The sequence below is a fragment of the Hippocampus bargibanti genome, linkage group LG10 (assembly GCF_051943395.1).
Source record: "Hippocampus bargibanti isolate YZ-2025 linkage group LG10, ASM5194339v1, whole genome shotgun sequence".
Lineage (NCBI taxonomy): Eukaryota > Metazoa > Chordata > Actinopteri > Syngnathiformes > Syngnathidae > Hippocampus > Hippocampus bargibanti.
This window is the reverse complement of record NC_142743.1, coordinates 17355084-17382461: the sequence shown is the minus strand read 5'-3', so window position 1 is coordinate 17382461 and position 27378 is coordinate 17355084. Positions and strand designations below refer to the sequence as shown.

Sequence of the window (27378 nt, the reverse complement as noted above, 5' to 3'; positions counted from 1 at the left end):
TGACAAACATTTCTAAATATTTTACTTTTATGGCTCTCTTAGTCAAAAAGGTCCCCTGATTTACACGAAAGTGCTGCACAGTAGACGCCCTGTTTGCTTGGGACAATCACTTCCCTCATACGACCACACAAGCAGAAGGGGCGGGGCGTTATATGCAAATACAGACTGAGTGGGTGACGTGTAAGCCCCGCCTATATAGACAGTTGCCTGGCAACGAGCAACGGCGGCTGCCCTTTCTACAAGCTGAGGAGAAAAAGGAGGAGGAAGAGGAAGAGGGGAGGGGCTGTGAATAGAAGTACTCAAGCCGTGTTGAGCGAGGTACTCCGGGGCCGCCGTGTGAGCTTTCTTCGTGTTTCTTGTCTGTGTGAAACGGAAAGAGCGAGCGAGTAGCTCGTTTATGTTAGCCTGCTGGGCACTGACTGGAATACATCAACTAGGATCGGTGCGGGTTTGGGACTTTTTTTTCTAAGCTTTTGGGGCGACTAGACGACCGAAGCACCTGTTCCGGTGTCAGCCACTAACGGAGAGGGAATAGCGACGTCGCTCACTTGAACACGGAGGGAGTGGATGAATTCGGTGGATGAAGGTCTGTCTGGAGCCCAGAGGGGGGCTTTGGACGTTGGACCCCCCTCTTTAGGAAGCGAGGTGAGTAAAGGGGGATGACAAATGACGCTTGGCTCAGCATATTCGACACTTTTTCTCCCTTGGGAATGAGGCTAAAATCGTTGTTTCGGAGTGATACGTAAAAAAATGTCACACCTTCTTGCCATTTTAGTTATATATCCAGTACATGTATGTTCCGTTATTGATGCTCGCGATATCAATCATGTATTGTTTTGTATTGTATTTTACACTTGTTATATGTCTGACAAAACTCAGCTGATTAGTGACCAAAAACATCACACCACACTACAGTCGCTTCCCAGTTTCTATTCATCAAATACTTCCTCAGTGGGGGAAGGGTACGTAACAAAATCGTAGAATTATCAACATGATGATAAATTAAAACAAATAATACTGATTGTTTAAAAAGTGAACAGGTTGGGAATACATGGCCTTTGGCCTTCATACAGACCTCAAAAGGGTTTCTGGGCTGCTCTACACTTTTAAAAACTATCCAAAGGTCATAACTGGAGCCTCAAAAACCTTGATTGCATAAATTATCATCGCCTACACAGTATCAGCAACACGGGATGAGTAAAGAGTATGATAAAAAAGTGACCAAATTGAGTGGTAGATTCAACATTAAATTAGCAGGTTTAAGTCAGATTGATTTTACCTCAATAATTAGTTCATGTTTTGAATTTAACTGACTTCAATGTAACATCACTTCACAATGGTGGCCCCAAGGAGTTAAAATGTTTAGGGAAAAATATAATTTATAATGTTATAAACGTGTTTATTTATTTTATTGATTTTTTTAAAATATATATTATTTAGAATAACTTCACACAACGCATCAGAATAGGTTCCAATTGCCTGAAAATATGTGGATATTTTCCTGCATGAAATTATATAGCGAAATTTATTTAATTAAATTAAGAACATAGAGAAGGTTTGATAAAAGTACAAATGTGTTATGATGAATCAGAACAACAAACAATTCGTCGGAATCAGCCATCTTTGTTGTTTACATTCCCCTCGAAAGCTTTGACGTTGGAGCTGGGACAAATTAATTTCCCATCTCTCTTGACTGCAGCATTAATAAATGCAGAAAGAAGATGTAACATTCCATTGCATGAATTCTTCTTATTCTTATTCCTTTTTATTAGAAATGTTTATTGCTACCTATATGAGGCAGAACACTGTCAGCCGCGTGTCGCGCTGTATCTGCTGTACAATCAGCAAAACTATGAAATACATCAGCGTGACAATAGAAACGTTTTTCTATAAAAAGAAAACAATAAACCATATGAAGACAGAGGCAATCGGGTTTACACCTTTTACAATCTTTCTCAACTCAGTGAGGGACTGTCCAAGGTGAGGGGAGATGAGGCTGGTTTGAGAGAACATCTGCATCTGATTACAGTTTGGACTATGAAATTATGGATGTTATGAGATTACAGAGAAAAACATAAAAAGCACAGATTAAACAAGTAAAATTAAAATATATACTGTACATGTGCGCTGAAATTGCCTTTTAATCATGGTCACGTAACTCTTTTCTTGACTCTGCAAAGATTTTAATTAAATAGTCCACATTCAAAATAATATGGACAGATGCATTGTTCTGGAACATTCTGTATTTTGGGCGATTGAAAGAGTGTGTTTACCGTTTACAAAGACACAATACAGTGTGTGACATTGTTTCTTTGCAGGTGTCCTGTGAGCTTTTTTCCTCATGGAAAACAGATGTGGCTCAATATAATAATAATAATCATAATAATCACAATCATAATAATTTTCATTTATAAGCGCCTTTGAAAAGTGTCAAGGTCACTTTACAGTCACAGTATATGTTTTTCTGTGGGTGAGCAGCGGCAGCCACACGCGCCAGCGTTCACTCAACCCGGAAGTAACTCAAATAGATAGCTCGCAAGCCAGCCAGATAGCTAATAGATAGCAGATAGCTAGCTAGCTAGGTAGCCAGCTAGATAGCCAGCTACACAGTATAGGTTTGGAAACACTAATCTAGACAATAATAGGAAACCTCCAATGTTAGACTTCTCACATGGCTGTGCAAGTGGCACTAATGAATGAGTCCAAAAGTAGAATAGTGACATAAGTTATTTGCCGTGTGATTGTCAGTCACGACATGTGACATGTGGAATACTCCAGGTCTTGATTTGGATGTTACGTAACGAGAAGATTAGTCTTTCCATATGACACTGTCACATAAAATTCTCTTGTTTGTGCTTTTTGTTCTTATCCCCCAGTCATCTTGTTTGAGTGTATTCCCCTGTTGGATGGGATTATGACTCTCATTATATTTTTATCTTTCCCCCAAAAAGATATTTAAACCACACATGTCCTGCCCGTACACAATGCGTACACACTGGCAATTGAATAACTAGATTAACCCAGCCTACTGCACTGTCGTGGATGAATGGGGCTAATCGGGAGTTAAAACGCTCCTTCCTTTCTCACAGGTTCTTTTTATATTACCTGAGAGATTGTTGCTGTGGGAGAAATGTTCTCCTCGAAAAAAAAATAAAATAAAATGAGCCGACAATACAGTACAAAAGCATTCATATCGTCTGAGTCATCAAACATTTGTTCTTTTCGCTGAAGGGAGTGGTTTAGCCGCAAAACAAAAATAAGACAGATGTTTCATCTGTGTAAACTCTCAGTTGTACAGGAGTGGTCCATCGATGAAAACAAATTCATGGTTGTGCTATGAGCTCACCAGTTTCACCCATAGTGGCTAATCTGTACATGGAAGATATGGAGAAACAGGCCCTCACATCCTTCCCGGGGACAAAACCTAGACACTGGTTTAGATATGTGGACGATACTTTTGTCATAATCAAAAAACAAGAAATTCAATCCTTCACAGATCACCTGAACTCGGTAGACATCAACATTAAATTTACTCGTGAGGACATTAAAGAGAACCTACTAGCCTTTTTGGATTGTAAAGTACTTATAAAAGAGGACAGAGCGCTAAAAACAGAAGTCTTTAGGAAGGCGACGCACACTGACCAATATTTACTTTTCGATTCTAACCACCCTTTACAACACAAACTAGGAGTTATCAGAACCCTCCAGCATAGGGCTAAACTAATACCAACAAGCTTTGAAGGGAGAGAAAAGGAGTCAAAACATATCAGGAGAGCACTCACTAACTGTGGGTACCCTCAGTGGTCATTGTAAGAATGAAAATTGTAAAGAGCAGTACATTGGGGAGACTAAACAAATTCTCAAAAAAAGATTATCAACATCACAGGGATAATACTAGTGGGCCTCAATCGGCAGTACATAGGCACCTAAAAACTAGCAACCACTCATTTGACGACAATGAGGTTAAAATCTTAGCGAAAGAACATAGATGGTTTGAAAGGGGAGTAAAAGAAGCAATCTTCATGAAACAACTAAATCCTTCATTAAACCGGTTTGGTGGGGTGAGGTTCGATTTGGATCGTTCGTACAACAGCCTACTTAGGCAAAATAGGATTAGGAATACTGATGAGGTGATACCGGTGGAAGTGGGGCATTCAGACCAGTCGTAAATCAGGACAATAGGAACAATCAGTGGAGTGGCAGGGAGTAATCCTCTGCTCCCCCCAACCTGAGAGCAGGGACCTATCATAGCAGAGTCTGGCACTGCCATGACTGGACAGTAGGGACATATATATATATATATATATATATATATATATATCGATATATATATATATATATATATATATATATATATATATATATATATATATATATATATATATATATATATATATATATATACTTTTCATCGTTAAGACAGATGTTATAATTATCGGGATACATTTTCAAGTTGAAATTTTACATACAGTAAAGTCTCGTTATATCGATATCGGATATATCGATAGTCCCGGTTATATCGATACTATTTCTATGCACGCACAGAGAAAATTACATGCAAACAGGGTCGGATATATCGATAGTCCCGGTTATATCGATATTTTTTCGGACTCCCTTGAATATCGATATAACGAGACTTTACTGTATTTGACAGCAAAGTTGCAGTTCACTTTATTTCATTTGTTTTATAAAGTCAAATCATGTGTTCACCCTTTGCCAAGTTGTCCTTTTATATCAGAATCAGAATCATCTTTATTGCGAAGTAGGTAGAACACACAATGAATTTCCGGTACAACACGCTACTCTAGTATCATCATAAAAAAATGCAAAGAAGCACAATACCGTTATTTTTGGGTTACTGTTGAGAGAGTTAATGGTTTGGAGGGAAGAAGCTGTTTAAATGTCTGCTGGATTTAGTGCGCACGGATCGGTAGCACCTACCTGAGGGGAGTAGCTGGAAAAGGTTGTGGGCAGGGTGCGAGGTTCCTGTACGATATATTCCAAAAATTACAAAAGTAGAAATATTTAGAGAATAACATCTGTGTTAAGGTGATTCAGCCCAAAGTACAGAATTGAGTAAAAGCTTTACAACCAATAAACGAGTCACTGTTGTATCACACAATCATCATTTGGAATAGTTAGATTTTAACATTTTCATGCACTAACACATCATAGTCAGAAGGGAAAGTGCAAAACGGCACCCTTGAACTTTTCATCCAACAGAGGAACCTTAGCTATTTGGGCGACTATCATCTTTTGACGTGAGCAAACTATTTTCGGGATGTGGAGCAGAGTGGGAACTGATTGTCTTGCTCTTTAGTGGTTGAGTGATTAACCAGCGGGGCAAAAGGGGGGTGGGGGGGTCTGAAATGTTATTGGAGTCATTGAACTCTTTTGTCCATTAGTGATGAAAATCAACTCCAGTGTGACTTGTTTGTGGTTTGTTTGGTCAAGTGTGAAAGCTGTCTTTATTTGTTTATCCTTTGGTGGGATTATTAAAAATAAATAAAGTAATGTAAATACTGTATTGGCGCCCTGAGTGAATGCTCAGGACGCCAAGTTCTTTTGGAATTTGAACACAGAGTCCTAAAAACTATTACTGTGCTATTCCAGAGCTTCAGACAGACAACACACCCTTCCTTGTTTCACCTTCTGTCTGTTTAGTGTTACCTTTGTTGGGCCTACTTCATGTTGACATAAAGTGTCTGTGTTGTGAGTAGGGAAGCATTTAAGAGTTTTACGGGTGTGTGTCACTTTGTGAACAAAAGGACATGAAACCAAACACATAAACACACACATATCCATATCTCTTTTATAAAGAAAAAGTTAGAACTGACATTTTAGCATTTAAAAATGACATAAAAGTGTCATCATTTCACTAGTTCACTTTTGATCAATCCCAAAGTTCTCAGGATGAGTTCTCACTTTTGATGGATTTCAGGTTTTCCTTGTTTAACACACCCGCTCCATACCCGCGGTTTCTGTCAGATGTACTGTGCGCCACTCCAAAGCCTCTCCCGTACTTGTTTAGGGTGTTTTCATGAACTTTAATGACTGTAAAACAGTAAATTCTGTCATAAGACTAATGATGATAACGCATCGAAAGTACCCATCCCACTAATAGTCACCATGACTTATGGCGACGGCTATTAGTGATGCCATCCACTGAAGGCAAAAAGACCAGGTTGCTATTTTCACATACCGTATGAAGAAAGGATCAAATTCAATCCACCAATTTTCCCGTTTCTCACGTTGGAACGCCGACCTAACCGACGTAGCAGTTTGAATAGCGGAAAATACTGAATGGGGTGTGAAATGGCAACACCCAAGACACACACACCCTGTTGTGTTGAAACCAATCGTCATTGTCCCACAAGTATCAACGACGTCACACCAGACGCTGGCACAGAAGTCGCCACGCAACTAATGTTTTTTGTCCGTGTCCCCTTGCCAACACATAGTACATGTACACTGAAACGCCCGACTTCACGAGTGTAGTCTCTGATATGCTGATTGAGCAGAAAACACACATGAAGGAAGCTATGCAAACACCCCTCAAATGGTTGCCTGCACATTTTGTACTCGAAAAAAAGTCTTATTTGTAAATATCTCTTCATGGACACTTTGAAATCTGTTGTTAAGTAATATGAAGAGTACCAAGGCACATTAAACCGTTTGCAAAATGAATGCACGTTTTGAAGTCTTATCTCATATTATGTAAGGTAAGTCAATATAATCAGTTGCCTGATAAATGTACTCCATCCTGTATGTAAAAATGAAGCCATTTCTTCCCACGGATTTTCCTTTTCTTACCTCAGTAGAGTTTTGGCATGAATGCCTCCTCATAGTCAACGCAAACCACTCCCTGCATTTTGCAACTGGCCAACATTCCTGGTAATCCAAGATGCCACCTGTGCCGCCACTGGAAGCAAGCAGGTGTCTGATCTTAAAACCTGCAGACATTCAACGGTGCTCTTTATTTTTGTGCATGCACCTGTGGTATTTCAGAAAAGTTCCAGGATTGGCATCACAAAAGATAGATTTGAAAACCAGACTACAGCGATACCTGACGAAATTAATTGGTTCCCAGAAAGTGTGTGTACGGTGAAAAGTGTTTATTCCAAACATTAATTTCTCATAGGAAACCATTAAAATCAGAATAATCCGTTTCCAGGTCCCCATAAAACATAGTTTTCTACTAAATAAGCCTTAAAACGACACAACATATACCTTCGTTATGTATAATAAATGTGATATGCTATTGTAATTAAATAAATAAACTGTATTGTATAATAAAGTCATTTTATTTACCTTTGAGAGGGTCATTGATGGCTTGATGGAATGTAGTGGCTGGTTTGATCAGCATTAAATACTTGATGAGGAACGTAGTCTTCTTCTTCCGCCATCTTGAGGAATGATTCCTTGTAAGCTTTGGCAGCTTTATCGTAAAGTTCGTTAGCTAAAGCGTTTGTAAGCCAAGGTATCACTGTGTTTTGAATATCAATACATTTTGGTGAGAAATCTTCATATCGTATTACGACTTTGAAAAATTATTCAAAAGAGATAGTGGCACTAACGATTAAGACTCACTTTTGTATGGAATTAACTTGTTTAGAAAAAAAAAATGAAGCATTTATTCCGTTTGCTAATCTCATCCCGAGAGAAGAGTGATTTCACTTTCAAAATGTTGTGGCCTCCTCTCGGACCCTCTGAATGGATTTGAGATGACAGAAGTAGCCACGGGCGACAGCTTGGCTGAACATCAGAAGCGAGGCATTAAATGCAGTTGTGAATATTTTGGGGTTGCCAAGTTTCAAATTACCCGGCGGCAAAGAGGAAAGTAATGCCGGGGAAGAGAGTTACAGATGTAGAAAAGGGCTTTGCAGTGCTATATTAACATTCTCATGCATTTTCTCTCCCTCTTTATATTTTATGTTTTCCTCTCCAGCATCCATCTGTCCATCCTTTTTCTTACTACATTGTAGCTCAGACAATTTTCCATGTGCTGTGCTGAGTCACCCTGATAGCAAACATTCCGAATCCATCCAATCAATATTTTTTTCTCAGTTCATTCAAGACCACTAGTGTACTTTTCTTCACATAAATAGCCAGGAGGTGGTTTGGCCCTCAAAAACAAAAGGAAAAAGAAGTTAGGAGGATAATCAGATAAAAGGTGTTTCTGCTCCGGCCAAACCACTAGAATGCAGAGGACCACAATAGCTCTCTTAATATATATTTATTACAACATGGACTTGTAGCATTTTTTTTTTTCTAAATCGCTTGCCTATTCTTCAGGTGTTTCCTTTTGCTTTGTAAAAGCGGTTGCTCCCTCCTCATCAAACAATCTCCATCTGGGCGTAAAGCTAGTGTATCAATCTCATGTATTTATTTCAAAAGATGCAATTCTAAATTAATCTATTTGAAACAGGGTCGGATATATCGATAGTCCCGGTTATATCGATATAACGAGACTTTACTGTATTTATTTCAAAAGATGCAATTCTAAATTAATCTATTTGAAACCTCACAATAGTCAGCTAAAATTAAGCTAAATTTTCAAAAAGCTAATGTGTCAATCTCATTTATTTCTTTAAAAAAATGAAATGGAACATTAATCAATTTGAAACCTCATCAGAGTTAGCTAAAATTAAGCTAATTTTCAAAACAATAATGTATCCATCTAATGTATTTATTTAAAAAGATGCAATGCAAAATTAATCAATTTGTAATTTCATAAGAGTTAGCTAAAATTAAGCTAATTTTCAAAAAGCTAATATATCAATCTTATTTATTTAGAAAGATGCAATGCTAAATTAATCCATTTGAAACCTCATAACAGTGAGCTAAAATTAAGCTAATTTTCATTGGGACTACTTTGGGTAGATGTCAGAGCCAACGAGCCACACCTTAACTTTCAAACGTATTCTGAAATAATAGAAACTATGAATAGTAATATAGTAAGTGTTTAGTCTTGCTTTTAAAGTCAGTAGGGGGAGCATTTCACGGGTTAGCTTGCTTGTAGCAGAAGCTCGCCTGTCTGGCCTAAAGTTGTTCTAAAACATTGTGCGCTCAAACGAAGGCCGTGGTGGACGGTCTACGATCACGTGTTCGCTCTTTGCACGCATCACAAACAGATGTCACTCAAAATGCATGACTCAATGACAAGTCTACTGTTTACACAACACGGGTCATTTTCCCGTTCCTACCTCCCTATCACTGAGACTCTTATCGGCTTGCATGGGAAAGGTAGAAAGCTATCAAAATAAGACAAATAAAGGAAACTAACATCTTGAAACAGACATGACAGTCATCTGCCGTTGTCACGACACTGAAAAATGTCATACTGTACTAGCAAATTGTATACTTGACTTCAGCAATTCACAATTATTCAAAATAATATTTGTGTGATATCCCCGACATTGTTCGAGTCTTTCCTTTTTAATACCGTGTTAATTGGTCTCATCGCTTTCTTCACCTGCACCTCCCCCCTTTTGTGCTCTGGTCTTTCAGCTGCTCAGGCATGCTGGGATAAGCCTTGTAGCTCACTACATTGAAACATTTGAATGCAATGTAGCAGGACTTGTGGCCCGTGACCTATGAACCTTTTCTCCTTCCACCCCCCACCACTTAGTTTTAAGAACATTCCCACAGGGAGGGGATTTACTTCATGTCTAATCCTCTTTATAAGGTGCTTTATAAGTGTAGCCCACCCAAAACAATAAAATCCAAACTTTTTTTAATTAACATACCTGCAGAAATGTGAACAAAAACAAAACAATCTCAAGAATGCAACATTTGATCAATGTGCAAAAATATCCACTGAAGCTATTGCGAAACTCGATTCAACATAATTAACTCATTCACTGCCACTCACATATTTATTCGGGAATTGACGTAGAGCGCCATTCCTGAATTTGTTCGGGTTTTGTTTTTTTCTTGTTTAAGTGCCGATAAAGCGCTGGCCATAGCCTCTGGTAATGTTTTTTCCTTTCCACAAGGGGGCCAAATTTTCTTTTTCTTTTTGTCATGTTAGCGCTTTGTTTCAGCTTCAGCTGTTGTTAAAGCACAATATAAACCAATATGTATGTATTACATTGTATTTTGGACAGCCATCCCCATTTCAAGCTCCGATAACTCCAGACCCATATAATTTAGGAATTTGTTTTTTTTCTGATGAAAGAAGAGAGTCTAAGGTTTCGTTATGCTGCATTGAATGTTTATGTAGTCCTAAAACTCAATAATCTGTGGGTCCTGGAAATCGAGTGACAATGACAAAAACCCTGCCATTAGAGTGGATACATTTTGGCACATCTGGCAGTGAATGCGTAAAAAAACATCAACAAAGTATTATTTAGAGAGGATTTTTTTTTCTAATTTCACTTTATATATGCTATCATAATGCCATGTTGGGAACCAATCGATCTGATTCAAAGATCTTATGCAATATTGTCGCCCTTTCGGTATCATCCTCCAGTCCGGTGAGGACGAGCGGCACTTTCCGGTGAACATGTGCACACGGGCCTATCCCGACGCCTTACCCAGCAGCCCACTGTTCTCCAAAGATGTCGAAGAAGATGAGGGCAAGGAGAGAGACTCTGACAGAGACAGCGCAGTGGAAAGCACCCAAGGGTCTGACACATCGGAAGGTCCCACGAGACTCGGGGATAAAGAAGACATCTTGGGGGATCTCTTCTTCCCTGCAGAAAAGTAAGCAACGTTTCATTTGGAGTGCTTCGGATTATTTTACAACGTATTTTGTTGTTTTACTGTGTAAAAGTTGCATTCTTTAATGTTGTTGCCATTAGGACAAGTGGAACAAGCAATTCTGTGACTTCTGACCTGTCCACGCGCTCTTCGGCTTCTCTGAACGAGGAGCAGTTTGAGGACTACGGCGAAGGAGGAGAGCCAGACTATGTTCCCAGCAGTCCTTCTCTCGACGACGAGAACCGCATGAACGGGTATTCTGATCTTGGCTCATCTGTGTCCTCAAGGTAAGAAAGACTCGGCGATATAATGCAAAAAAAAAAAGCATGACATTTCATGTCAAATGTTGACTCCACATATGAGAGGCTGATAAAGTGGAAAAAGCTGCTCATTGATTTTTTTTTCCCACACATACCAAGCAGACAAAACTTATAAAATGAACTGACTAGGCAAGATTTTAATTCTAAATGAGGGCCAGATCAAGGAGAAGTCTTGGATTGCACATTTTGGACGGGCAGAAGCCATTTTAAATAAGTTTAGTTTAATTGAAAATAGGTTCAAGGTATAGTCGAGAACAATGCTGAACAATATCCCCAAATATTCATTTGTGTGTAATTAAAACCATTTTTTAATCGAACTGTGATTGAAAACTTGAGGGAAGTGACAAAACATATCACCCGCGACAGCATACACTTTAACAGACTATGAAAAAAAATGTTGAAAGCTGACCTTTAAACGACCCTGCCCTCATTTTCAGTCAACAATCTACTGTACTTTATAAATGTATTGTATATGTTTGTATACACGCAGCGCGACAAGTTTAACTCGGTCACTGCCAGACATGTGCAATAATGTATCCACTCCTGTGCCAGGGTTTTTGTCATTGTCACTTGAAGTCCAGGACGGACAAAATATTGAGTTTTAGGACTTCATAAACATTCAATGCAGCGTAAGAAACCTTAGACCCTCTTCTTTCATCAGAAAAAAAGAGTTAATTCCTAAATTATATGGGTCTGGAGTTATATGAGCTTGAAATGAGGGCAGCTGTCCAAAATACAATGCAATACATACATATTGGTTTAAATAGCGTTTTAACAACAGCTGACGCTGGAACAAAGCTTGAAAATGGAAAAAAGAGAAATGCTGCCCCCATGTGGAAAATAAAAAAACATTGCCAGAGGCCATGGCTAGCGCTTTATTGACACCCAAGCATGAAAAAAACAAAACCCGAACAAATATGGGAATGGCGCTCTACATCATATACAGTAAAGTCTCGTTATATCGATATCGGTTATATCGATAGTACTGCTTATTACGATACTATTTCTATGAACGCAAGGAGAAAATTTACATGCTGCAGGATCGGATATATCGATAGTCCGGTTATATCGATATTTTTTCCGACTCCCGAGAATATCGATATAACGAGACTTTACCGAATAAATTCGTGAATGACAGTGAATGAGTTAACATCCAAATGAAAACAAAATATGCAGCATTCATCTGTGATTTTACATTGTAGCAGCGTTTGGTTTTTGACCCAAACAAAACAGCCGTTTTCTAGGGTTCCTTTTTTATGCATTGCATCTCAACAAGAAGACACAGTAGATGATTACAGCCTATATTGCATTCTCGACAACAGAACCTGTCATGATCCAATTCTTTTTCAAAGAGATACAACAACATCAATGAGCAGTAATTACAGGCGAGGTATGGAAAGGCAATTACCAGCATATGTATGCGGGAGGCGGGTGTGTATGAGGTTTCCCTCATGCTTATTCACATTACATCACATGTCTCAGCTTTTGAACTCACAATTACATGGCGGGGACTCTTGTCAGATCCGCATGGCTCTTCAGCTTGCCGAGATTCACTTGTGTATGGCAATGTGTCAACAGTGCTGGCCAGACTCCTCAGAAGTTACGTCAACAGTACCCTAGTGAGATGGTGGACGTCTACTGTTCTCAGTGCAGCAAAAAAGTCAACCTACTCAATGACCTGGAAGCACGTCTCAAGAATCTCAAAGCCAACAGGTGGAATGTCACTCTGTCCTACTTACAATGTGTGCAATGTTCTTTTTGCTAGCTCACACGATACAGTCTATGATGAGCTTTGTTAACTCACTGACCACAATGGGCCTATTGGAAGACTTTCAGCTCAATAGAAAATGCACGTAATAGAAAGTAGCAGTCGAAGTGACTGCAATTAAGTTCCACTCAAAAAAAATTACATTTGTCGTGATTCGGTAAACACAATACAATAAAATAAAATACATATTGATTTATATAGCGCTTTAACAACAGCTGAAGAAGCTGCAACAAACCACTTAACATGGACAGAGGAACATACCTCAAGACCCTGTCAGAAAAATCATTCGATGTCTTGTCGTGTATTCCAAATTAGCACTATAGTGGTACAGTAAAGTCTCGTTATATCGATATTCAAGGGAGTCCGAAAAAATATCGATATAACCGGGACTATCGATATATCCGACCCTGTTTGCATGTAATTTTCTCCGTGCGTGCATAGAAATAGTATCGATATAACCGGGACTATCGATATATCCGATATCGATATAACGAGACTTTACTGTATTTAGGTTTTGTCACCTTTAATCATATACACTTCTGAATCTGAATAAATAAACAACTTCATGACATATTTCACTATGGTGAAGTGATTCCACATAAATTGGACTTTTAGAATTGAGCCACTGAACTAAATAACCCCTCCACCATATTATAATTTTCAATAAATGACAGTTCCGTGATATGCTGATTTGTTGAGAGCAATATACTGTTTACAGGTTAGGGATGCCTGATCATATATCTTGGGCTCGTCCATGCCATTCATTTGACAGAAATGTTCTTGACGCACACCCAACTCACACATCCAAAGACTTAATTGGTTCTTACATAAGGCTTTCACGCCTGCACTTAGCTCATCAAGCATTGCATCGGGGAATCTATTAAAGGAAACACAATCCAGCATGACCCTTAATAGTCGTACCTGCTTGCACTCATTCATTTTGAAACCCAGGAGGGTGTGAGGAGGTTACATCGCTGACTCAGTGGAAAACGAGTTTAATCCGGTTAATCCGGCACAATGCTACATGCTTTTTTCTGGTGAATAACACAATCTTCATGGGCAGAAAAAGATGGGAAAAGAAGGAAAATTGATCAGTTGGAGATATTAAAATGCAAAAAGCTTAGTTGCATTGGAAGCCTCAGAACCTCGGCGTGTGTTGTTCATGTAATGAAAGTACAGTGATACCTCCGTTTACGAACGCTTTAGTTTACAAACTTTTCGCTTTACGAACATTAAATTTGGGAGAATATAATCTTGGCATATGAACTAGTTTTCGGCAAACGAACCAAACCACATGGAGCGCCACAGTGGCTGGCGGATTAGTTTTCCACACCCCCTTTGAGTGCAGACGTGGTTTGTTATCGAATGGATTACTTTTGCTATATGGGACCGAAAAAGACCCCACCGCAGGCTAGTGTTAAACCGAAAAGGACTCAAAAGAAAATAACGGTCGAGCAGAAGATCATCGAAAAACACGAACGAGGTATGCGTTTGTTTGATTTAGCAGTCCCAGCACCATTACGCTAAATCGACCATTGCTACCGTTCATTGACAACTGCCATCACAAAGGTTAATAAACTGATTTTATTATACTGTACCGTTCATTTCTTTAATTACAATCCAATAGCACATTTATTATAGGTAAAAATAAGGTATATTTTGTGTAGTTTTAAGGCTTATTTCGCAGAAAATTGTTTCATGAGGACCTGGGAACGGATTATTCTCATTTTTAATGGTTTCTTATGAGAAATAAATGTTTGGCAGACGAACTTTTCACCTTACACATACTTTCTGGGAACCAATTAAGTTCTTAAGCCGAGGTATCACTGTAGTCACATTAGCGAGCAGATTCATTTTGTATGTTACATCTTGGTCATTTTAAAGATGGATTTCGAAGAGCTAGACATTCATGAAGTTGAAAGGTCTTTTTTACGTTATTTCCATCCTATGAACAAATAAGGGTATTTTAGGTATATTTTATTTTGTTTTTTTTTGTCTCCATCTTTCACCACATACAATTTAAAGGGCCAGCTACATATTTTTTCGAAACTGCCTTGTTGAACGAGAAGACTTCTCCATGGCAATTCACTGACAAATCTCTCTCATATTTTTTTGGTGTAGCCCGAACAGGAAAATCTCCAGTACAGCATTTGGGAGGTAAGAAACAAGTTGTGTTTATTTCTTTCCATCTTTCTTGGGATCCGTGTTTGTCTTTGAGGACTTTGTACAGCAAAACTGCATCGTACTGAGAGCTGTTTTAGTACCTTCTCATGTAAAGCATCTAACATTAAAGTAAGACTTGATTATTTTTTTTTTCTCACAAACAGCAAAGTTTGCTCATGGTTTCCGTGTACAGCACATCACCAGAGCATTTACAACTTCCTCATTTCTCCTCTCCCATGTGCAGTGTTGTACTTAGTCAGTTAATTACTAACTACTTATTCCCATAAAAGCATACACATATCTAACAGAAAGTGCTGTCAAATCATTGTTTCGGGCTGCACGGTCTTAGGGGTCTGTTTGTCTCCGAGATGTTTTGTATCCCTTATTCCAGTCGCACCAATTGAATTATGGTGACAGACTGAAAATGGCCTGTCAGAGTTGATCTATGTATTCAATTTGTGAGTTTGGTACTTGCACTATTTCTCTCTCTCTCTCTCTCTCTCTCTCTCTCTCTCTCTCTCTCTCTCTCTCTCTCTCTCTCTCTCTCTCTCTCTCGCTCTCGCTCTCGTCTGTCTACTGTATCTATTGAGCTGGATGGCTACCTAGCTAGATCTCTCTGTCTCTCTCTCTCTATCTCTGTGTTGCTCTGTTTCTCGATCCCTCAAAATCAGAGGCCACTGTTGCGCTTTAAGTGCTTGAATAATGCAGTTGAAATGGCATTGAATAAAGATTAAAAAAACGTATTTGCAACCATGATAAAACCACCGTGTGCTATTTTAATTCTGTTTGCACCACTTTCTCTAGTTGACATTGACCTCGGGGGGTAGTCCTCTATCATTCTGCCTTCCTTGGAGATATTTTTTTTTACCCTGCCCCGCACTTTTTGTTCCAGTCATGCAATCACACTAACGAGAGCGACTATGTAACACTGTGTTTGATCAGGCAGCTGCTCCACAACAGCAACTTGAGTAGTAGCAACGGAAGCACCGAAGATCTCTTCCGAGATAGCATTGACTCTTGTGACATCGACATCAATGAGAAGGTATGTTCGTTTTGTTTTGGGGTTTGTTTACTCCTTGGCTTGCTTTTGTAGTTGTGAAACCCACTTTATTTTATGTTACTGTCAATTACGGTTGAGCAATATAACTGAAAAGTATATCACGATAATCAGCATTTCATATTATTTGCTATGTAATCATTTATTAACTGTTAAAAATAATGACTAATGAAAGTGCTGTATTTAAATCCTTTTATTTTAAGAAAATATGTAATCTCTAAAAAGCAGTCAACGGAACAATGAAAAAGTTAAATAAAATGCTACATATAAAGATTAAATACATACTATTTCAAACCTAATGTGCTTAATCAGGCTTGGCGATATAGTTGGAAAACAGGCCCCAAAATATAAATATTTCATATCACCCAGTATTGATAATTATTGGTGGAATGGGTCCGTATACATGGTCACATTTTTATGGCCAAAATAAGACTTTTGAGTATGTTCAGAATGTGGAAGAAAATGTTTATAATAATAATAATAATAATAATAATAATAATAATAATAATAATAATAATAATAATACTTTCATTTATAAGTGCCTTTCAAAACTCTCAAGGTCACTTCATAGTCACAGGATAAGCTAGCTAGCTAATAGACAGCTAATTCGATAGCTAAGTAACTCGGATAGAAATCTAGCTAGCTAATAGATTTATATTGTATACGGCTTCAGTTGCGAGTGTGAACTGTTCATTGGTTGATGCCTAGCTATTGAACGCCTCATAGGTTTGTTGTGTTCCTCAACCTCTCTATCTTTGCCAGGTAAACTTATTGGAAAAGAATGTTGCAGAACTCGAGAATGAAATTTTGGTGAAGGGTGACGTGAAATCCAAATTGAAGCAGGATAACACTCATTTAGTCCACAGGTATGGTCCAAAACAATGTCCCACACCTTTGCCATAAACCCTTTGCCAATTCCAAGTGTTTGGTGAAGGAATAATATTAATTTTTATTTCATTAAACAAAGAGTTAATGAGCTCGAAGAGCAGCTGAAAGACCAGGAGGTCCGCGAGCACCAAAATCTGCAGGGGGAGTTGAAACGACACCGAGAGGCCTTCAGCAAAATGGAGAATGACAAAAACACTCAGATCGAGCTGCTGAACAGCCAGTGAGAAATTCACACAAGCATTTAGTATTTAAAGGACAACCGACGTTTCCAGACAAGTTGTGTCCATAATTTGTAAAATGGCTTCAAATGACTTCTGCTGAGCGTATTTTACAAAGATTCCACCGCATGTAGCTATATTTTACGTTTTAAGACTCGCACTGAATATTCCGGAAGTCTTGTTTTTGAGTTGGTGACGAGTCCTCACCCTACGTCACTGAAGGAACACCCCTCACCGAGACAGGACATACCTTGCATCACCTCAATGCATTTTGCGGTACTTTGTTTGGTCTGAAAACTTCGTGTTGATCCGTGTTGATGGCGAAATTAGAAGGAAAACACATAAATAACGCGATGGTGAATTATTGTGTGTTGCGCCAAGACTTCTACAGTGTATTTGATGTTCGCTTACAAAACGTCCCAGGAGACAATTTACACAGAGCTTTGTCGCCCTCTTCTGCCTTTTTTTTGGGTACTGTGAGTACTAAAGAGTTTGTCACTACATGTCTCTCCAGATGCATCAAAATGACCGGAATAAATTATTTAATCGATTGCAAACATGTATGCTTTCCTCTTCAGAACTATTTGAATCATATTCATAACTCGATGAGTAACAAGAAAGCATCTTTTCCGAATCTGAAGCCATTGTTTTGATTCTTCAGCAAGGCAAGACGTCTTGGGGTGACACCACGAACAAGGGGGCGGGACCTTCTGAAACTGGCCACTTCCAGGTTCAATTTGAAGTAGTTTTTGGACAGTTTAAGTCATTTTTATTGGTGTTTTGCATTTGACTAAAAATATCAAATATCATATCGTTTTGGGTATTTTAGATGCTTTAAAACGTTTTTCTGATGTCAGTTAGGAAACAAAAAAGTGATGTCGGTTGTCCTTTAAAGGTGTCCTCGTCCTCGTACTGATGAACTGGTGATTGATTGTGTTTTCAACTCTTAGATTGAAACAGCTAGAGGACGAGAAAAATGAAATACATGCTGGCATGTGCAGACTCAAGACGGAGACAGAGAAATTGGACAAGGTGCGCCATAATTTATGTGTATTTGCTTGGATAAACTCTGAACCGATAGTCCCGGTTCTTTTTCCTACAACTGCGAAAGTACAACAAAAACTTACATTTGTGCTCAGGAGAAGCAAAGGATGACAGATAAATTGGAGGACACCAGTTTACGTTTGAAGGATGAGATGGACCTTTACAGGAAAATGATGGACAAACTACGAAAGAGCAAGCAGCAGTTCCAGCAAGAAAAAGAAGCCATGCAGGAGGTACAATCAATCAAAACTTCTGTCTTAGACATTACCACTGACAATACAGTAAAGTCTCGTTATATCGATATCGGATATATCGATAGTCCCGGTTATATCGGTACTATTTCTATGCACGCACGGAGAAAATTACATGCAAACAGGGTCGGATATATCGATAGTCCCGGTTATATCGATATTTTTTCGGACTCCCTTGAATATCGATTTAACGAGACTTTACTGTATATACAATTTTAAAACAGCTTTGATCCAAATACGGGGTTAAAAAAGTATCCACCCACAATTTGAGTCAAAAAAATGGATTATTCCATTTTTGTTCCACATTTTAAGGTTACGGGAAAATATAAAATTGTGTCAAAACATTTCATTTATTTTCACCCAACTCTTTAAAACTCTCATTGAATAGCGACCTAGCTATCAGGCAAGCTACCTACCTTGCTAGCTAATTGGCCTCCAATCAGATTTGATCAATTGATTTTTGACTCAAAGAAAACATTATAGCCATATAACCCAGTAAAAGTTTCATTTTATAACCCAGTAAAAGTTTCATTTTAACCAACAATTTCATTGTCTTGGGAAGTAATAACACATAGTTTGGACCCAACACAAACAACCTCACAATTTTAGTTCATGAAATAACCTGAAGTTTTCAGAGTTTAGCACTTCCTATATGTCTACATCTTTTGCGCAGCTGATTGAAGACCTGCGGCGAGAGCTGGAGCACTTGCAACTTTTCAAACTGGAGGCAGAGAAGCCCGGACGGGGACGCAGCTCATCTTCTAGTCTCTCCGAGTACAACAGTCGGACCAGAGAGATGGAGCTGGAGTACGAGGTGAAGAGGCTCAAGCAGGTACTTTTTAATGCATTGTCAAAATTATGTATCACCTGTTGTAATGCATGTTTCATAATTATCATCCATATTTTATTACAGCAAAGGAGCCGTTAGGAAATGTGGAAGCCATTAAGAGCGCACAAAAAAATGAATGGATAACTACTTTTAAAATTTGAAGTAAAAAATAATGACTGTTATTGTGGTTTACATAGGAGAATTTTAAATTTTGGTTTGGATTTTAGGGAGCATCGTGGAATTTCACAAGTTTGATTTCCTTTCACGGACCAAATAAAATGATATGGCGGGTCTGATTTGCCCCCCCCGCTCCTTGACTTGGACACCTGTGATGTAAGGGATTAGCTAGCTCGCTAAATAGTAAGAGAGCTAGCTAGCTCAATTGCTTGCTAGCAATTGAAAGTGAGCTAGCTAGCACGTTCAATCGCTAGCTAGCTAGCTAGCTCAATAGATGAGCATGGAATTTCACAAGTTTGATTTGCTTTAGTGAACCGAATAAAATAATATGGTGGGCCAGATTTGCTCCGTGGGTCATCTGTGTCATATTACATCTAGAGCGCACAAAAAAGAGCGCACAAAAAATAATGAATAATCAGTTTTCAAATTTGAAGTCAAAAATCATGACTGTTTTTTGGTTTACATGGGACACTTTGAAATTTTGGGTTGACTTTAGCGATCATGGAATTTCACAAGTTTGATTATTTACTTTCGCGGGCCGAATGAAATGATGTAGCAGGCCAGATTTGGCCCCCGGGCCTTGACTTTGACACCTGTGTATTATAGTGAGCGAATTTTGTAGAAACTTGTAGATAAATAGCCTCAACCTGTCTTACGTTCTGCCTCTGCATTTCCATGTCTAATCTATTGTATCAATTTGAAAGTATCAAGTTTGGATCAGAGAGGTTTGTAGATTTGTACAGTATAACCCTTGATCAACCTGTGAACAGCTCTTGAATCATTTGCAGTAAACTGGGCACATTTGTTTATTTTCTGAATGTGAAGGTACTTCCTGAAATGCGTTGTATGTTCTTGGGTTTCAAAATTATGACGTCTTATTTGCTGAATGAACGAAGTGTACAGACCTGTTGTTCAGTAAACATTGACAGGACGTGTGTTTTCACATCTCATGATTAGCTTTGTACAGGTGTTACACTGGGGAATTTCTGGATTATTTTCGTGTGCTATCCTTTGCGTTAGGTTTCATTCAACAGAATCCCTTTGAATCAAAAACTCACCACTCACTAGTCTCTAATTTTCCCTTCCCAGGAGAATCAGAGGCTGAAGGAGCAGAATGACGAGCTGAACGGTCAGATTCTCAGTCTGAGCCTGTACGAAGCCAAGAATTTGTTTGCCACGCAGACCAAGGCACAGTCTCTGGCTGCCGAGATAGATAATGCTTCCAGAGATGAGGTAATATTCAGAACATACCATGTGATGGTAAAGTGCGTCCAGGAAGTACTGGCGGTGCTTCACATATTCTGAATTTCATTACATGAGAGCCTTATTTCAAAATGTTTTTTTTGTGTGAATGAAATACATTTTGTTATCAGGCTGTAACATAAAAAGTATAGAATATGTTTGTAACTGATACACTTTTATGATTCATATTTGTATATGTCAAAGCCTTCTTCACATAAAAATTTACAGTCACATTCCGCATTTCAAGCAATTTCTACCATTTTCGAAAACGGATCGCTCAAAACTGAGGCGACCTGAACCAAGCCGTTATTGTGCAGTGGAGAGCACCAATTTATGAGTCAGCGCAGGACTTCACTGCCTGACAACTTTCCTCATCTGAGTCAATAGTGCAGCTATTATGCAATATGGAGATCATCACAAGGTCTATTTCTAGCACATCGCTGACTTGTCACGGCTAAACCAGAATGAAAAGGACAAGCAATCATGGCGTTTTAATTTTTTTCAACAGTTCTTTATAGATAGTTTTTGTGCTACTTTTTCCCCAGTTAATGGAAGCCCTGACAGAGCAGGAGGAAATCAACATGAGGCTACGGCAGTACATGGACAAAATCATTCTATCCATCCTCGATCACAACCCATCCATCCTGGAGATAAAGAATTAGCAGGGACTCCGTCTGAAGAGACTGTAAGAATCAATCAAACACCCTGTTATGGAACACAAACAACTGGAATATCCCCCCTGCTGTTTGTGGATGAAAACAAGGACGCTCAGAATGGGGAGTCACTCAATGCTTTTGCTGCTGTGACTGTTGAAGGGCATCTGACCTTTTTCTACGGCGTCTGAGGATTGAACTATTTGCACACTGGCATGAAAACTGGAACCGTACATAGCCAGCCATCTTTTGTTGTCATCTCAGTGACAGTGTAGGCTAATAGTTGAGCACTGTGAGACATATGGCCAGTGTACCATCATCTGATCTGTTAAGCGGCTACATTTGGTCATGGAGGTGGTGGGAGAAAAATGTGAGTGATATGTTTGGTACTTGCACGTCTTGAGACTGGGTTGTGAAATGTGAAAAGGTGGTCAGAGAGGACTTTTGGGGAAAATCGGTCATGTACCCAAACACAAGAGGGTTTTGATGAAGTTACTACTCGTGATTGTTCTCCAGAACGTCTTCCAGAAATCTTGGAATGATTCATGCTGTCACTCACTTTCGAGAGAAGAAAAGGCAGCTCCCGAAAGGTACACAAGCAATAATAGGCTCAACATAAATGTGACAAGGTGAAATGATTGTGACTACTCTTGTGTTGGCCCTGTAGAGTGGTACTAAAAACAACAAGGGTACACAGCACAGTTGTCAGAAACTTTATTATAGTGTAAATATCATTAATATAAATGTTGATATATGAGATGGGATAAGAATATGCTGTACTTTGTAATTAACTGAAACTTGAGTTTTGCTTCCTTGCACATACAAAAAAAAGTTGATTTGTTTTCCCTCTTCATGGTTTATACATTCTGTCTGTGCCTTGGGAGGGCGGTTTTCAGAAGGGTAAGTTCTATGTCTTAATCATTTTTCTAACTTGTAAATGTTATAATTATGTGCCCAATTGTAAACACATGATATCGACTAGTCTTTTTGTGGAAATCTATTTTCTACAGATCATATCATGGAAGAGCACGCAATGGCTTGGACAGTAGGTGTCCTCTTACTAAAGACATAGAAAGGTTACATTTTTGTTCATTTTAAAGATTGTGTAACACTGGGTGAATCGTTTTGTTGCATTTCTACAATAATTTATGCTCAGAGATTTCATACTAATTTAAATTTGTTTTCTGGTAAGCAAACTGTCTTTCTTATCTGAACTCAGTGGTGAGGTTTCTTTTAGTCACCATCCCCAAATGCCTGTTTTTTTTGTGTCTGGCTGAACAAATGGTTTCACATGGGCTGTTTGTACCATTCTGGAATAAATTAAAGGAGCACATGGAGCTTGCAAAATAGATCACATATGTGTGCATTTTCTCTTTCTGTAGAATTTATATGTATTTAATATCACAGTGATTCTCAAATGAGGGTACGTGTACCCTTGCGGGAATATTAAGTCACCTGCAAGGGTAAATGAGATTTAAAAATAAATTTAAAAAGTCGAATGAAAAGTGCAAGTGTCATTTGCCGTTCTGAAACTTCAATTTGGCACCTCGTTCCCAGAGTTCTGGCGCCAGGTAGTGTCTGACTTCCTATTCCAGGTGGATACTGATCGATTCGGAATCGATTAGAGTCGGAGTTGCACTTCTCTGGCAACAGCACAGGTGAGACACGGTATAGTTAAAATTAAACTAATTTAGCGTCAAAAGAACGCCGACGTTGGCGTTATTCCACCGATGTTGTAGTTTTTAATTTTATATTCGTCGCAAATTGATGCATATCAATTGCTTGGCTAAAATTAGCTTAGCAGCTTACATCCAGGTATCGTTATTGGTTCGTGAAACGTAACACGCCGTTCACCAAGTAAGAACGTTAACAAGTACGGTTAACTTGGAAAGTTTGTTGATAAATGTAGGTGTGTGTGTACTGGTTTTTGAAGTATCACAGTATTATATAGCAAGTCTTGTTAAAATGCACGCTTTCAACTAGCGAAATGAATATGTGTTGTGTTCACTTGGTCTACGTGAGACCCACACCCGTGGTTTCTTTTCAGAACAATTACCGTGAGTATCATTTGCCTTTGAAAAATGTTGACAATTTTCTGATATTTTTTTCTCTTTTCTCTTAATATTTCTTTCTCTTTTCTCATTTTCAAATCAATGTACTGACACCAAGCGACTTGGTGTTTTGTGCAGGTTTCAAGATGTCTCTGTGTTCTACTGATTTTTTGGATGGAACAAAAGAAACTCACGAGAACACCTGTCATGCCAATGGTCACAACGTTCCGGTTTCGTTTCCGCTTAAAGATCCGACTGTGTCTGTTGGCTATCCATTCTCTACCACTAGAACCAGCAGTAGCACAAAAACAGTCAAGTTAAATGTGACCAAGCCAAACCACACTGTTAACGGATACTTGAACAATGTTAAGGACAAGGCTACCAATGTAGCACCTTCAAGGACTAAAAGGAAACAAAGAAGGGCATTTTCAGCTGCAGATGGTATCTTGGTACACCATACTGCCAGTGAGCCCCATGTGTTGGCGTCCTCTGAACAAGCACCAAAAGAACCTGGCCTGCCTGTGACACCCAGAGTGAAAAATAAGAGATACAGGTAGGGCTCAACAATTTATTGCTTGCTGATTGAAAACTGCAATACCATGCCAAAATATTTTGAAATAGCTTCAGCATAATCACAAATTTAGATTTGTGGATTCAATTCCTGGTGGGTAACAACATTTCAGTTATTGGGGAGTATTTTGAATTTGAGGCTGCAGATCTCCAATGTGTAAATTGCATTATTTCTCTATTTTGTTGATATGTTAACATATGTTGCACCATGATGGTTAAAACAAACTTTTTCTGTGAAGAAAATAATGTGTATACGGTAGAAAGAAAGCCAAAAAGATGACAAGCACTGTTCATTGCCTATATTTTACCACAAACTCTAAGACCAAAACACTGTTTAATCTATTGTTTTTGGTAATATAGATTTATTTATTGTTTCAATAATAAATGGGAAGAGGTCCTTGAAAATATGCAGATTATATTGCAATTACAATATGTAGATTCAAAATTATTCAGCCTGAATCAAAAACCTAGTAATTCCCACAGTGCTCCACATGAACAATGAAACTGCGAGAACAAAACACAAGCACTGTACCTAAATCTAGTTATTCCATGTTCTTCGTCTGTGGTATTTATTGCTGGTTGGCAAATCACTATCGCTGAAAAGCGTTGCAAATTAATAATGGCCCGATGTTATGATATCTGCTCACATCTAGTGGTGGCGGTCAGAAGCACACTCATTTCTCTGATTTTTGTTCATTTTGTGAGACGAAAAAGTGGCCATGCAATCGCTTTTATCTTGAAAAACTGTTGAGTACCCTGACTCATGGCACCAATGTAGCTGAAAGGATTTTATGAATAGTATAATTTAAGCCTTTTATTTTTTGGGGGACTCGACTTAAATAATCAGTTGCTCTAACAATAGCCACATACTTTAGTTTGCTTCTTCTGGCTGTGCCTTTGTATACCGTATCAGGATATGATAAAATGTATTGAGCAGCACTACGACCAAGCATTTCGATTTACAACTAGAAAATGGAAGGAAGCTAAGTCGCTCATTAGAAAGCCTTGCAAAAAAACATTTTGTGTGATGTAGTCGCTTCAAAACTGGACCGCAAAGAATCTACCAGAGCCCTTCCAAATAACAATAATGTAACCTGAAATATATACATTTCTGTTAACAATTACCCAGTAATAATAATAATAATAATAATAATAACAATAATAATACATTTCATTTCCACCCTCAGCCACTGTTTGAAGTCATAGTTAATCAAGTGAGAGTTTTGCTTTCCGATTTTTGAAATATTTGAACCAAAGAAATGTTTTAAAAATGTTTTTTTAACCACCAATCTTGTTTGACTTATTCCTTTTCTCAAAAATATAAGCAGATTAGTCCATACCACACGCATCAACAAGCTACTCCCCAAAAAGTACCTCTAACATTGTTACAAATCAAAAGCAGCTCATACCATGACAAAAAAAATCACTTCTTTTGTGCATAAACATTTTAGCCAATTTATGTCCTCGTCACCGTGTATCGATATTGTCAACAATAAACATACAGTAGTAATCAGTCGACGTTTATAGAGGCACAGAATCTGCGCGTCCCAAGAATCCAACATTACAGCGACTGGAGGAGGAAGACTGGGAAAAAGAATGTGAAGACAACTTGGAAAAGACACGCGCGCTCCAACCTTATGGTAAAGAACGTTTATTTTATACAATGCTATATATATATATATATATATATATATATATATATATATATATATATATATATATATATATATATAGCGCTTTAACAACAGCTGAAGCTGCAACAAAGCGCTTAACATGGATATCATAAACAGGAAATAAAGCTGTCACAAAGTTAGTAGAAAGCACGAGGTAGAATGCACAAGATGGCGCCCAAGCTCCGTTGGAAATGGGCTGATTTGTCTGCTGGGAATTTGTGTCAACTAGTATCAAATAGTAGTCTTGGTGCAACACACAACGATTCACCATCGCATTATTTATGTTTTCCTTCTAATTTCCCCGTCAACACGGATCAACACAAAGTTTTCAGACCAAACAAAGTACCCAAAATGCATTGTGTGTTGCTTTCTCAGTCAGGGGCGTTCCAGACGTGACGTCACGTCAGGCATTGTCATCAACTCGAAAACAAGACTTCTTGAATATTCAGCGCGAGTCTTAAAACGTAAAATATAGCTGTATGCCGTGGAATCTTTGTAAAATACGCTCAGTAGAAGTCATTTGAAGTGATTTTACAAATTATTCACACAACTTGTCCGGAGGTTGTCCTTTAAGTCTATACAGGTTTGCTAAATGGGTATCAGCAATGCCAAGGTGAATTTTCTTCCTTTCAAAATTTACATATATATATATATATATATATATATATATAGATTTTAGTAAGAGAAATATTGGTTAGAATAAATGCATTCCAGCCTGAGGGTGATTACTTTGCAGGTGCTCATTGTGTCGTCATCTTTGGTCGCTCTTGTGTAATCAGATCATATTTGTGTAAATACTTGTAATTGATATATATGGACTGCATTCTGTTCGTAAACCTTTGAATTTAAAGTTGATTATATGCTAACCACTCAGTCAACCATGCCACCGACCCCTCCTCAAACTGTTTCAATAATATTTTATGCTCCTTCTAGGTCCAGAAGATGTATTTGCGATTGCTTTTGAGTGTTTAACACTGGAACAGCGGGGCGACATGCCTTCCGCAGCCAGTTTCACTCCGGCTGCAAAGCACGCACGACCCCTCCTGTTGACCTGCTCCAGCATCGCTGTTGAGCCTGAACAGTTTGCAGATGCTGAAGCTTAAATTCGCATTTTGATACACAACAGTCAAATTTATTAATCCTTAATGGGAGTTCGGAAGATTGGGGTTCATTTGTTATGTAAGCATCAATGTACGGTAATTCATTTAAAATGGGTAGGAGATGGCCATAGCTTTTATTTCTTGTTTTTACTTTTCTGATTTTATATTTATGTTGTGCTCTGTATATTGTGTCATGCTTTTTTCAAACCAAATGTTTTCGTTTTTATTCAGTTTTGGTAATATCATTGTGAAAGTGCTTTTATTTTCATTGTCTATTTACTCCTTTTCTAATTGTTGTGTTGTTAGCAGAAAATAAGTTCGACTTTTGAATATTGTCTGTACAATCAGTTTGACTTGCACAACGCCATATTTGTGACACAACTAATATACACATTCATGGCTTCTGGTGCTTTTGTGCCGTTTCAGAACTCCAATAAATCCCATGTTCTAAAACTCAAACTATTATTTTTTCATCACCACGAGGTAAAACCGAAGTCATTTTTGCTGTGGCCATGACGCTCTTTGACCACTTGGTGGTGCAGTTGTTACATTTTCTTGTCGTTCTCGTGCCTCAACGGGAGTTGAATGAGTTCATTTCCAATCGACTCCCCTGCTTAGCGAATCTATTTCTCCCCGGAGTTTCATTCACGAAGCACTTAATGCAGGTGAG

At 38.4% G+C, this 27378-nt stretch overlaps 2 protein-coding genes across 2 annotated transcripts; both read left to right on the top strand.

Moving 5' to 3' along the window:
* Positions 1 to 277: 277 nt before the first annotated feature.
* rab11fip4b (RAB11 family interacting protein 4 (class II) b) lies at positions 278 to 22665 on the top strand. Its single transcript, XM_089006498.1, has 13 exons — positions 278 to 645; positions 10475 to 10707; positions 10806 to 10991; positions 12603 to 12737; positions 14914 to 14949; positions 15898 to 15997; positions 16775 to 16878; positions 16980 to 17120; positions 18069 to 18150; positions 18258 to 18395; positions 19087 to 19245; positions 20509 to 20652; positions 21207 to 22665. The coding sequence occupies exons 1-13, from the start codon at positions 568 to 570 to the stop codon at positions 21321 to 21323; spliced, it is 1653 nt and encodes a 550-aa protein (XP_088862624.1). The 5' UTR covers positions 278 to 567; the 3' UTR covers positions 21324 to 22665.
* An 846-nt stretch (positions 22666 to 23511) lies between these two features.
* LOC148892714 (uncharacterized) lies at positions 23512 to 26884 on the top strand. The gene is made up of 3 exons (XM_089007061.1): positions 23512 to 23918; positions 25463 to 25575; positions 26542 to 26884. The coding sequence occupies exons 1-3, from the start codon at positions 23512 to 23514 to the stop codon at positions 26709 to 26711; spliced, it is 690 nt and encodes a 229-aa protein (XP_088863187.1). The 3' UTR covers positions 26712 to 26884.
* The last annotated feature ends 494 nt before the right edge of the window (positions 26885 to 27378 follow it).

What these genes read in the sequence shown, in the direction of transcription:
- LOC148892714 (XM_089007061.1), top strand. Translation starts at nt 23,512, where the DNA reads ATGTCTCTGTGTTCTACTGATTTTTTGGATGGAACAAAAGAAACTCAC. An exon ending in GTGAAAAATAAGAGATACAG is followed by an intron (nt 23,919 to 25,462) that starts GTAGGGCTCAAC and finishes CGACGTTTATAG; the next exon opens with AGGCACAGAATCTGCGCGTC. An exon ending in ACGCGCGCTCCAACCTTATG is followed by an intron (nt 25,576 to 26,541) that starts GTAAAGAACGTT and finishes TGCTCCTTCTAG; the next exon opens with GTCCAGAAGATGTATTTGCG.
- rab11fip4b (XM_089006498.1), top strand. Translation starts at nt 568, where the DNA reads ATGAATTCGGTGGATGAAGGTCTGTCTGGAGCCCAGAGGGGGGCTTTG. An exon ending in AAGAATCTCAAAGCCAACAG is followed by an intron (nt 12,738 to 14,913) that starts GTGGAATGTCAC and finishes TTTTTGGTGTAG; the next exon opens with CCCGAACAGGAAAATCTCCA. An exon ending in AGACAGAGAAATTGGACAAG is followed by an intron (nt 18,151 to 18,257) that starts GTGCGCCATAAT and finishes ATTTGTGCTCAG; the next exon opens with GAGAAGCAAAGGATGACAGA.